General features: G+C 46.0%; 1 protein-coding gene across 1 annotated transcript in view; it reads left to right on the forward strand.

The window, feature by feature from the left end:
• Positions 1-1,692: 1,692 nt before the first annotated feature.
• Positions 1,693-12,277, forward strand: part of celsr2 (cadherin, EGF LAG seven-pass G-type receptor 2) — a gene marked incomplete at both ends in the record, with an annotated part of 64,225 nt that continues 53,640 nt past the window's right edge. The window contains one exon of the mRNA XM_080025330.1: positions 1,693-5,233. Within this exon, the coding sequence (XP_079881456.1) occupies positions 1,693-5,233 (3,541 nt within the window). The remainder of the gene's footprint in view (positions 5,234-12,277) is intronic.

The raw sequence follows: 12,277 nt of genomic DNA on the forward strand, positions 1-12,277 counted from the left end.
CACCTTGCCATGGAACAGCTGAGCAGCCGATTGTCCAATTACCTTTGGTCCATGTTTACACATTGTTGTTATTCCTTCATAGTTCACCTGCTTTGAATGTTCCCTTGAATTGAATATGAAAGTCTGCCTTTAAAACACATCTTGATTGTTTCTTTTCAAATCCACTGTTGTGGTGTACAGAGCCAAAATGAGGAAAATTGTGTCAATGGCCAAATATTTATGGACCTGACTATCTCTCCCACTTGGGATTCGTATGGTAAGAGCAGAAGCTTTGTCTGGTTAATTTTTGGCAGAAAATAAGAGGTATAATATTCTTCTTGATGTAAATAATTTGTGAATGATGTAATAAACAAAATAAAAAATGCTTTATGTGCTAATATTATGTTGGGCCCCTAAGGCAATGAGCAACATGAGTAATGACTGCTCTCCTCAGACTGTGTGACTGCAGTTTGTCCACTAGGTGTCGGTGACATTCAGCTCATCAGCTGAGCTCTAGCTTTCACAACAGTTTTTCTCAGAGGTTTCGCTCGTCCACTTTGCCACCCGATGCATTTATCTGTTTGATTCCTTATTGAGAGGGCCTGCAAAGTAGCTACAATATCCACCAGAATACATATTTATATTTTATAGCCACTTGAAACTGGATACGAACGCAATGAATGGACAAAACCATGGATTAATGAAACCTATGGGAAAAACTGTTGGATCTTAAAAAGTTGTGAACACAAAATAATTAAATTATTAGTTATATTTTAGACCAGATTAAAATGTCCTTCTCTTACAATATTTTTGAACAACGGGCAAGCGGTAAAACTACTTCAACACATCTCAGTGTCTTCGGTTGAAACACTCAAAACCTAGGAATGTCAGTTAATAAGTAAACCCCATTTTACGTATATACGATGAAACAGCAGTGATATGTGCTTACACTTCATATTCTCCAAGATATGTTCCCTTTGCTATTTAGAGTGGTTTACCCCTTTTGCCTATAAACCAACAAAAAAAACTTGACTAAAACCAAAATAATCCAAGACAGACAGCACTAAGATCATTGGTGGGAGGCAAATAGCATTCAAACAAGTCAACAAATAAGATAAATAGCCTACACTAGTTGTCAAGTTAACTAATGGACCTTGTTGTGTTGTGTTAATAAATGAAGCTCTTAGGAAGTTGCCATTTATCTCCAGTGGCAGAATTTCTATCAAGTCCTCAGACCCCTACAGAGTTCTCTCTCTCTCTCTCTCTCTCTCTCTCTCTCTCTCTCTCTCTCTCTCTCTCTCTCTCTCTCTCTCTCTCTCTCTCTCTCTCTCTCTCTCTCTCTCTCTCTCTCTCTCTCTCTCTCTCTCACACACACACACACACACACACACACACACGGTTTATGATAATGAGAAGCCTCAAGGCGCAGGGGAGCAGTAGCCATTTTTTGCCATTCAAGCGGAGTTGCGCATACGGAGCAGAGGTGCTGCTGCTTTTTCTATTGCCGGCGTGTGTGTGAGTGACTGAGCCGCTCCGTCCACGGTTATTGCGGATTTATCCTCCTCAAATTCAGCCATAGTGACCGGAGACAAGTGCGCCCGCTAAGAGCATGGCTCCTCTGCAACAAAGGGAAACTCAGGCGGAAAGTTTGAAGGAATAAGGAGCTATAGAAAATCCCACTCGGAGACCCGTCCGTACACAAACTGAGGAGCGATGCACTTCGTTAAATGGGATTTGTTGTTCATTTTCTGGTGGTGTGAGCTTGTTACACTTGTGCATTGTCACACCGTTCATATCAGTGAGGATGCGGGGCCAAGGACAGTGGTGGCCGGCATGGAGCGGGGCGCACAGTGCACTTTGGATCAGGTACTCGCTCCCAAGTTCACCGAGCGGTTTCTGGAGACTGATGCGTCGGCAGGGATCGTGTTTGTTTCGGACTCCGTAAAGTGCCCCACTCTTCGCTCCAACCCTTTCACCTTGTACACTGTGGCCGACTGCTCGGACTCCGGCTACAGGCACCTCCTCACCAGCCAGTACGACGTGCATGTTCACGGTAGGAACTGTTCAAACAAGCGCAAAAGGAAACCTCAGTGGGACATGGATGTCCTCAGTTTGTTTAGCACCCACAGACAACATCGTTTAGAGTGCCACCAAGCAGGCACCGCTTTATTCCCAGTGGTTGGTCTGCTGCCGGGAGCCCCGATGCGCTGCAAAGTCGCCAATAGCCGTGACTTTTATTTCTCTGAAGGGGGCTTGTTTGTGTATAAGAAGCTGTGCTGGAAGCAGGACATGCTCCTGGAGCTAAACTTGATGTGCGATGTACTCACAGGAAGCGGGTTGAGCGCTGAAGTCAACCCCATCTCCATCCACTGGCGTGTGGGGCAGGGTCCCTTCAGGCAGGGCCACTTAGGGAAGCTGTTAGAAAAGGCAGCTCAGTCTAATTCTGGCATTGTGCACAGGAGGAGGAGAAGCACCAACAGCAGCCCCCAGTTTCAGCCTCCCATGTACCAAGTGTCAGTGGCAGAGAACAAGCCAGCTGGGACTACTGTCGTCCTTTTAAAAGCAGTGGATGTGGATGAGGGAGAGGCAGGCAGGCTGGAGTATTTTATAGAGGCTCTCTTTGATAGCCGCTCTAACAATCTCTTTGCTGTGGACCCAGCTGGAGGTTCTGTGTCCACTATAGAGGTGCTGGACCGGGAGACAAAAGACACCCATGTGTTCCGTGTGACTGCAGTCGACCATGGCTCGCCCCGACGTACAGCCATGGCCACCCTCACCATCACAGTCAGTGACACCAATGATCATGACCCCATGTTTGAACAGCAGGACTACAAGGAAAGCATCAGGGAGAATCTAGAAATAGGCTATGAGGTTTTAACTGTGAGGGCCACGGATGGGGACGCACCTGTCAATGGAAACATCCTTTACCGTATCATCAACAGTAACGGCTCCAATGATGTGTTTGAGATTGATTCAAGGTCTGGCGTAATCCGCACCAAGGGCATGGTTGACAGAGAGGAGGTGGAAGCCTATATGTTGTTAGTGGTGGCAAATGACCAAGGTCGTGACCCCGGGCCCCGAAGCGCCACAGCCACTGTTAACATTGTTGTGGAGGACGACAATGATAATGCCCCCCAGTTCAGTGAGAAACGTTATGTGGTCCAGGTGCCTGAGGACATGGCCCCCAACACAGAGATCCTGCAGGTCACCGCCACAGATCAGGACAGAGGAAGCAACGCCGTCGTCCACTTCAGCATCATGAGTGGAAACACCCGGGGTCAGTTTTACATCGACGCTCAGACGGGGAAAATGGACCTGGTGAGTCACCTGGATTACGAGGCCAACAAAGAATACACTTTAAGAATCAGAGCTCAGGATGGAGGACGCCCTCCGCTGTCCAACATCAGCGGCCTGGTGACAGTGCAGGTGCTGGACGTTAACGACAATGCCCCCATTTTTGTCAGCACCCCGTTCCAGGCCACCGTGCTGGAGAACGTGCCTCTGGGCTACTCCATCATCCACATCCAAGCAGTGGACGCAGACTCCGCGGACAACTCCAGGCTGGAGTATCGCCTCACTGAAACCACGCCCAACTTCCCCTTCAGCATCAACAACAGCACGGGCTGGGTCGTGGTGGCAGCTGAGCTTGACAGGGAGAGTGTAGATTTTTATAACTTTGGAGTGGAGGCCCGAGATCACGGCTACCCTGTCATGTCCTCCTCAGCCAGCATTAGCATGACTATTTTAGACGTCAACGACAACAACCCAGAGTTCACTCAGAAGGCTTATTACATGCGACTGAATGAGGATGCAGCCGTGGGGACCAGTGTGGTGACTGTGTCAGCTGTGGACCAGGACATCAACAGTGTAGTGACCTATCAGATATCCAGCGGGAACACCCGCAACAGATTCTCCATCACGAGTCAGAGTGGAGGGGGGCTCATTACCCTGGCTCTGCCTTTAGACTACAAACTGGAACGTCAATACGTTCTCACCATCACTGCAAGTGATGGAACACTCTATGACACCGCACAAGTGTTTGTCAACGTCACTGACGCCAACACACACCGGCCAGTGTTTCAGAGCTCACATTACACTGTCAACATCAACGAGGACAAGCCCATGAGCACCACTGTGGTGGTGATAAGTGCCACAGATGAAGACACAGGTGAGAACGCACGCATCACCTACTTCATGGATGACAGCATCCCTCAGTTTGACATCGACCAAGACACTGGGGCTGTCACCACACAGATGGAGCTGGATTACGAGGACCAGGTTTCCTATACGCTTGCCATCACTGCTCGGGATAACGGCATCCCACAGAAGTCTGATACCACCTACCTGGAGATACTGGTAAATGACGTCAACGATAACTCCCCCCGGTTCCTCAGAGACCACTATGTGGGCTCTGTGATGGAGGACGTGCCGGTCTTCACCAGTGTAGTCCAGGTGTCTGCCATTGATAGAGATTCTGGGCTCAACGGCCGTGTCTTCTACACTTTCCAGGGCGGGGAGGATGGCGATGGAGATTTCATAATTGAGTCCACCTCAGGCATTGTTCGCACGCTACGCAGATTAGATAGAGAAAATGTGCCTATTTACAGCCTGCAAGCTTTCGCTGTAGATAAAGGTGTTCCTGCTCTTAAAACCCCAGTAAACATCCAAGTTACAATCCTAGATGTGAATGACAACCCCCCTGTGTTTGAAAAAGATGAGTTTGATATTATGGTGCAGGAAAACAGCCCCATAGGCGTCGTGGTTGCCCACGTATTAGCCACAGATCCAGATGAAGGCAGCAATGCACAGATAATGTACCAGATAGTGGAGGGAAACATCCCAGAGGTGTTCCAGCTGGACATCTTCTCTGGAGAACTGACTGCATTGATAGACCTGGACTACGAAACGCAGTCAGAGTATGTCATCGTGGTCCAGGCCACCTCAGCCCCTCTGGTCAGCCGTGCCACAGTCCACATCAAACTGGTCGACAAGAATGACAACGTGCCCATGCTAAAAAACTTCCAGATCATCTTTAACAACTATGTGACGGATAAATCGAGCAGCTTCCCCACTGGCGTGATCGGACGCATTCCTGCGCATGACCCCGACGTCTCTGATCAGCTCCACTACAGCTTTGAGGTGGGAAACGATCTCAACTTAGTGCTCCTGAACCAAAGCACAGGAGAGATCCAGCTGAGCCCAGCCCTGGATAACAACCGGCCCCTGGAGGCCTCCATGAGGATCTCTGTGTCAGGTGAGGCTCTTAAATAACTCTTTGTCATTGCAGACTCCACCCAGTGAGAGATCAGCCCTAACTAAGGTGTATTCTCATGTCTCTTCATTTACATTTTGGCTTCACTACACGGGATAATAGAAGTGATGATGACTTAACTATGGCTTTCTTGGCTTCAGTGTTCCACAGTGATTTCCCCGTAATTGAAATATTCATGAAAGAGGATTAATATTCACTGCAAGATATCTTAAAGTAACTACATCACCCCAAGAAGAATTGATCAAGAGTTAAAGTCATAAAGATGTATTTAGGCATTTCATAGATTTTTAACTCAGTAAGGTGAATTGTTCCATGTGGTTGTTGTCTGGGGAGGGGGGTCATTTGTTTGGACGCCTCATAGAGATGCTTTCTTGATGATGACACAAGCCTGATTTATCCCTGTCTATTGTTGAGATTTAAATAGCTGTTTGTCTGCGCACGTCTGTATCCTGTGGGATCCACACTCCAGTGGGCAGACTGATCATGCCCCATAATTGCCTATCATCCTCCCTTCCCACATACTGTACAATGAAAGACCTAATTCAATTATGGTCTTTTTTATTAGCTTGTTTAGAACCACAATCATGAGATGATGTTCTTTAAGTGCTGTGTTGTTTGACTAGTGTTTTTCTCCTGTTTTCCTTTGACAGAAGGCTGAAACTTAGTAGCTATTAGCGTTCTCAGCTCAAAGGTGTTTAAGGCTGAGGATAGTAGTTTGACTTAAAGATGACAGATTATACAAGTTGGTTGATATTGTGATCACTGCTTGGTCCACTGTGGTGTGATGTTGATGCAAAACAAGCCTAACAATTCTCTGCTGTCCTTGCTCACTATGTTGTCCTTACCTGCATGCTTTTAGCCGCCTTTTAATTATACTTGCCAGGGCAAGTCACAGAGTTTGTGTGTGTGTGTGTGTGTGTGTGTTTTGGGGGGCGGGTTACCCTCTGTTGAATCTTATTTGACGCAGTGTGAGCCGATGTAAATCTGCCTTCTCTTTGACCTTTGCACAACCTTAGAGAGAGGAAAACAGAATCCAGGGAACATTATTAAGGGATTGGACATCAAGGTTAAGGATGAAATCGGATAGTTGACAAAAACAGTGGGGATTAAGGCTGGTATGAACCTTGGGGTTTCTTTGAAAGTGTTTATTCAGTCAATGAAAGAGGTAAGTGCGTTATTATTTGTTGAAGAGTTGACAGTGAATAGCACATACTGTATGGTTAGTGAGTGAGCAGTCGTTATAATGGATTGGAGCTAAGCTTTGCCTCTCTGGAGAACAATAGTGAGCTGTCGATTCAGGGGTAGGCACTACAACTCATACCAAACTGTGGTTGGGGGCAACAGCTGTGACTCCACTGAGGACCAATTAGAGGCTGTGTCTCCCTAGCGCGTCCAGCACCTGCTGGGGTTTATGTGTCAGCACCCCTGCAGGAGACCGAGGGAGATGGAGGGAGGCAGGGGGACGGAGGGGGAAGGGGGGCAGGGTGGTTAAATTGTGGGACCATGTTGGAAAATACAGTCGTACAGTACGTCATACTGTAAGTGAGCAGGGAAGTCATTAGACTGTTGGAGGAGGAGGAGATGGGGTTGGTAGATGAGCTTGTCCAATAGATGCTGCTGACCCCAATTTTCATAGGCTTCTCCCTCCAGGGACCTCCCAAGTCTTCCCATTATCTTTCTCTTCATGCTGCCGTTTATGAGGCCCCTTAAAATGGACGATTTTTGATGGGCTCTTTTGTATGTTTTCGGACTGTGTGATTAACACTGCTCTTTACACTGAAATAGATGGGACGGTTCCAATGTGGCTACTCTTTCCTTCATGTTTAATGTGTAACCGCTGAAAGAGCTTTTCGAAGTTAACCATTAAATAATCCCCAGATTAAATAATCCACAGATTATGATTATCTTCCTAAAATTCAATTAAGGAATTCAATCCGTTGCATTGTCCCAACTCCTTGACGTACAGAAATGACTTTTCAGATGAAATTGGACCTCACTTTATCTTTAAACTTTTAACAAGATAAGATTAAAATCCCCAAATAAATCCAACTCTACTTTAGTAATCTAAGTAATGAAACCACATTGTTGTGTTGTAAATGACCAAGTTTGTTATCACATGAATAAAAATACGTAATCAATTTATCCAGATGTTTAACATATAACTATGTTTGCCTGTTATTTTTGCCTGTGTGCAGCTGCCCACAAACATGTTCATAAACCTGGGTAATCCAAAGCGAGTTAAAATGTGAAAGACAACTAAATAGAAGTAATATGCCATCAAGAATATCAACATGCATGTTTTTAATGCTTGATTATATCCCATATTTAAGAAAAGTGGTGCTGCTAGTGGTGCTGCTTTCGGCTTTGGGCCTGCCTCTTCACTTAATGGGGGAGGGAAATGGTAAAAGGACATTAAACTCAAACGGATATGAGTGACGATAATATTCTCGATGTGTCTCTTCTGCATCATAAAGAGAGTTGCGGACACACTGCTGAGTGTCAGGCTGGTTGTCGTCAGTGGGATTAGAGTGACTGCATCTGTATCATGGGATCCGCCGGAACCCGTGTTGACATACTCAGGGGCTGATCTACCGTTCCCAGGCAAGCGTGAGCCTGCATAAATAGGTGTTTGCTTTCCCCTGCTTTTCTTTCATTTTCTGAGCCCTGTTAATTTCCATATAGAAAGTATAGCTAATCCTTCATTATCCGCAATTTTTACTGTGTCGTAACGCTTGTAGTTTGAGTATGAGGCCAATTTCTTGTTTTTGCACTATATAGTGACTCTGTAGGAGTGACACGCTTCGATTTGAACATCCTGTGTGGCAAATATACAATGTAGTGTATGTGCCTATACATGAGTACAACTATGCCATCCGGACACTTTAATCCTATTCAGAGTCCATGCCAATAATATGCTCATTTAGCAAACACCAGCGCAGAGATTCCACAGACAAACACGCCTCCACAACTTAATGACGGCAGTTTGATTCAGCTCACATCACACTGCAGGTTGTACAGATGCTCAAATTACATGGTGGACAGCACATACTTTCTCTCTCCGTCGGGAGGGGAGATCGTTTTTAGGTTTCAAGTGTATGTCTGAAGAGGCCGGATAGTTAAAATGACTTCACTGTCTAACTTTTCTGAGCCAAATTTACTGGCATTAAGCCCCCCTAACTGGCGGCAAACAATGATTCTGCTCATACTGTATACATCAAGTTTGATTATGTAATTTGTATAACTTGTTTTAAATATTTCAAATCTCAGTTTGACTTCTGAGGTTGTTATCTCCCAGTGAGATACAGGCAAGATGTTCAGTATTCTCTGTGGTTGAATGTGTTTTTAGATTGTCTTAGCTGCCAGTTTGCCATCCTTGCATAATCTAATGCTCCAAGAGCGGAATTTTAATGGAGAGAGACTCCCTGCTCCATCACATACTGTATAAGTAAGAGCCAAAACATTCACAGCAGGCATGATTTCACTATAATCTAATGAACAGTCAAGCTGTCTGACTGTGGATCAACTTTCTCAGGGAGTTTGTCTTCTGTAACACTAGACAATCAAATCTGATATCTGTGTGTGTGTGTGTGTGTGTGTGTGTGTGTGTGTGTGTGTGTGTGTGTGTGTGTGTGTGTGTGTGTGTGTGTGTGTGTGTGTGTGTGTGTGTGTGCACGCACGTGTGTTGCCTCCCAACAGCTGGACTGCTCTGATTGCTTTCCTTCTCACCATCCATATAATTATTTCACTCAAGCGAGGCATACCTCAGATTTCCGTGTACTTTATGGTTGGGCGAAGTACTGTTTGCCTTATGCTTGATTCACAGGACTCAAAGTCACGGCTTGTAAGTGCTTGCCCGTGTTTGGTGCGACCGGAGTCATCTGTAATGCGCTCCTTTTCATTGCCCGCCCTCCCCGGATGGCGTTAGTCACACTCGCGGGCTCGCTTGGAATGTTTGTAGTATGGTCTCTCGTCCATTTCTCCTGTATAAAGTCACCTATCACCTTGATCCTGTTTCTCTTTCCCTCTTTTTGTTTGCCTGTCACCATACCCCATTTCTCTCCAATCTGCCTGGCTCTATAGCTCTCACCCCTGCAACCTCCTCTGTTCCCTTCCATCATTTCAAGCTCCTCCACCCTCCCTCTTTACCCCCCATAATACTCCCCTCCTCCTCCTCTCTCCCACTCTCCCTCCTTTGACTGTTGCCCCCACCCCTCCTCTCCCTTGTGAAAGGAAGAATGCCTAAGAGAAATGCTTTGTTAAGCGCCCAGTTGTCATGGTGAACCCAGCAATGCCTGAGAAATTCCTTGTGGGTGGGGACGAAGGGGTAAGGTCCCTTTTGTGGAGTGAAGATGGGAGGGGGAAGGGAGGCACATAAAGTTCTAAGAAGCAACTGTCCCCCCCTCTCCCTGTCCCTCTTTCCAGTGAAGCATGTTATAGGCTTTCTTTGGACCTGTAATGCTCCGGGACACACTGACCTGTCCCGCTCACACTCTGCTAACATGTTTACAGCAAGTCAGCCCACACCTGATGGCAGATATAAACTTTCCATCTGCTGCGTGTTTTGAAAGGCCGAAGCCTATTGTTGCATGCGACAGGTTTCAGAGGCAGGCGAGAGTTTGGCGCTCGCGGTGATATGTTGTGAGGGTCGCCTTTGAAGCTCTCTTATTTGTGACAAAGATGCACTTTGGGGTATCCTATTTCTTGCTGCCAGCTTGTTTCCCAACAGCAGAACATCCTCCTGTGGGCCTCGCTCCTCTACGCTTGGTTGCAGTGAAGGTCCGGAGGAGCTGGGGGTGGGATGCGGGTGAGTTGGCGGGTGGATGACATCATCTATGTGTTAGGAGGGGAAATGGCGTTTGGGATTAGGGCTTGTGCATGGCTGGGGTGAGACCTTGTGGTGCTTGCATATATCTCAGCGTTGTCCTGCATTGTCCTCGCTATCCCAGCAGACAATGGGAGTTTGCCCTGTCTGGGGCTGACCCCCCTCCCACCCCACGCCCCCTATCTCTGTCTTTGTCTCCACTTGTTTGCACCAGTGCTGCTGTCTTCATGATAGTTTCACCTGTTATTCATCCATGATGAATTATCCCATTTACTGTACAATCCGATGCAGATCCTTTAAAAAAGGTTCTGTACAATCCTTTGAGTGAATCACTGACTGTGCACATTCATAATGAAGCTCTACTACTGTACTGCAGCGATACCCAACCAGGGGAACAAGTGCCCCAGGTGGTTCTCCTGCAGCTACAAGTGGGGTTTGTATAAAGATTGTGGAGCATCTTTAAATTAGTGGTGGTGGTGGGGGGGATATAATTTTTTTAAATATTCTACACGTTAAGCCAACTGTATCACCGAAAACACTGGGTGAATAGCTAAAACGGTTTAGCTAAAAGTAGTAAAAAGGTGGTTGACATAGTTAAAAGTAATGGATACATTTTAAAAGGGCAAAGAAAACTGTGGATAATGTTTAATTAAGCAGAGAGTGGGGGCGCTCGTGGTGTAGTTGTTAGATGGTTAGATGGTTAATGGACACACAACCACAGAAAGTATTTCTCTCTACTTCCACTGTGTAGTAAAAAAAAAACTCCAAACCTCCATTGCAGCACAGGATTCACTACGAGTACACGCTTCTCACGGTGTGAATGCGACAAATGATGTTTATTTAACCGTCAGTTACCTTTACGCTACATTGCGCTTATTTAGTATCAGAACTAGAGCAAGATTTCACGCTGACCTGGTTTCATATGCTTTGACTCTGCCGTGCAAAGAGCAATGTGTTTGACACAAGGGCAAGAGGTGTGACTGCCAGAGGTGGCGAACCTTGGCGTCTGAGAGTTTGAGATGTTCCATCTCTGCTTCATTCATATTAACACTGACAGGAGGACATCAGGCTTACAAAATAGATGGGTTTGTTTTGAGCTGTGGTAGAATTGCGCTTTCCCAGTCAGGTGGCACTGAATGGATGAGAATTACTATTAATACACTTCCATGAAGGTGGATGTTTTTTATACACTCCCTCCCCCCCATATCACCACATTTATATGAAAATAATGTTCTTGTGACAGCGTTCCTACATTAAACTGTCAGTATAAGTAAATATAAAAGCCCTTATGTTTTTTTTAACAATCCTGGCACATGGTTCTGGATCGCTGCCTGATCTGTTCTCAAGCCTCCTTATAAATGACAGTCTTTATTGTGCTGCTGGATGCTTAGTATCCAATATCTATCAAATGACTATTGGTGGGTTGAATAACGGCCTCATGCTTGGTCACGTCTCTGCATGCTAATCACTCTTTACTATTGCGCTGACAGCATTTAGCCTTTTGATATGCAAATGCTCAGATCGGAGGAGTTCGGATCCTTTTTCTGTGGTTCTAAAGCTGCTTGGCTACCGAGGAAGAATCCGTGGAATGCCCTCTTCTCGTGGTTTTTCAGATACAGCAGAAAAAGTGTCATCTGGGGGGAGAATGGATGCTGCGGCCGAATCCACAAATGAGTACGAATGGCCTCTCTCCAACATAGTCAGCTTTTCCTCCTGAATGAAGAAATTTTGAGAGGGAGTGTGGGTCCCCTCTGACTCCTCTGGATTAAAATCCTTGGGCTGACATTGAGCTACACAAGCAGTTTCCATTATTGACGTCACAGGCACTGTAGGTAGGGGGTGTTGTTGTGTGTGGTGGGTATCCTTACAGTTGAGCTTTGTTCTTTTTTTTCCAACTAATTAAGCATAATTGCTGTGCAGAATGAGATAAAACAGCCAGTTACAGCACTCCTTTTAAAAAACAAGGTCAGAGACGTATGAATATTTGATTATATTTCTCTGTTCGGAAACAAATGAACACAAGCGTACGTACACATGCTTGCACACAGTGGAATTGATAATTGAACATTAAGATGCTCAGTGGAATTTGTGTTGTCTGATGTAACCGCCATGACACTGCTCGGATGCAGTTAACAGCAAATCTGCTGCGTGGGAGTCTGAGCATGCCGCCCAGTCCCTCCTTTGGAAAGTGCGATTTGCAAGTA

The sequence above is a fragment of the Ammodytes marinus genome, assembly GCF_949987685.1.
Source record: "Ammodytes marinus genome assembly, chromosome: 4".
In the NCBI taxonomy this organism is placed as follows: domain Eukaryota; kingdom Metazoa; phylum Chordata; class Actinopteri; order Uranoscopiformes; family Ammodytidae; genus Ammodytes; species Ammodytes marinus.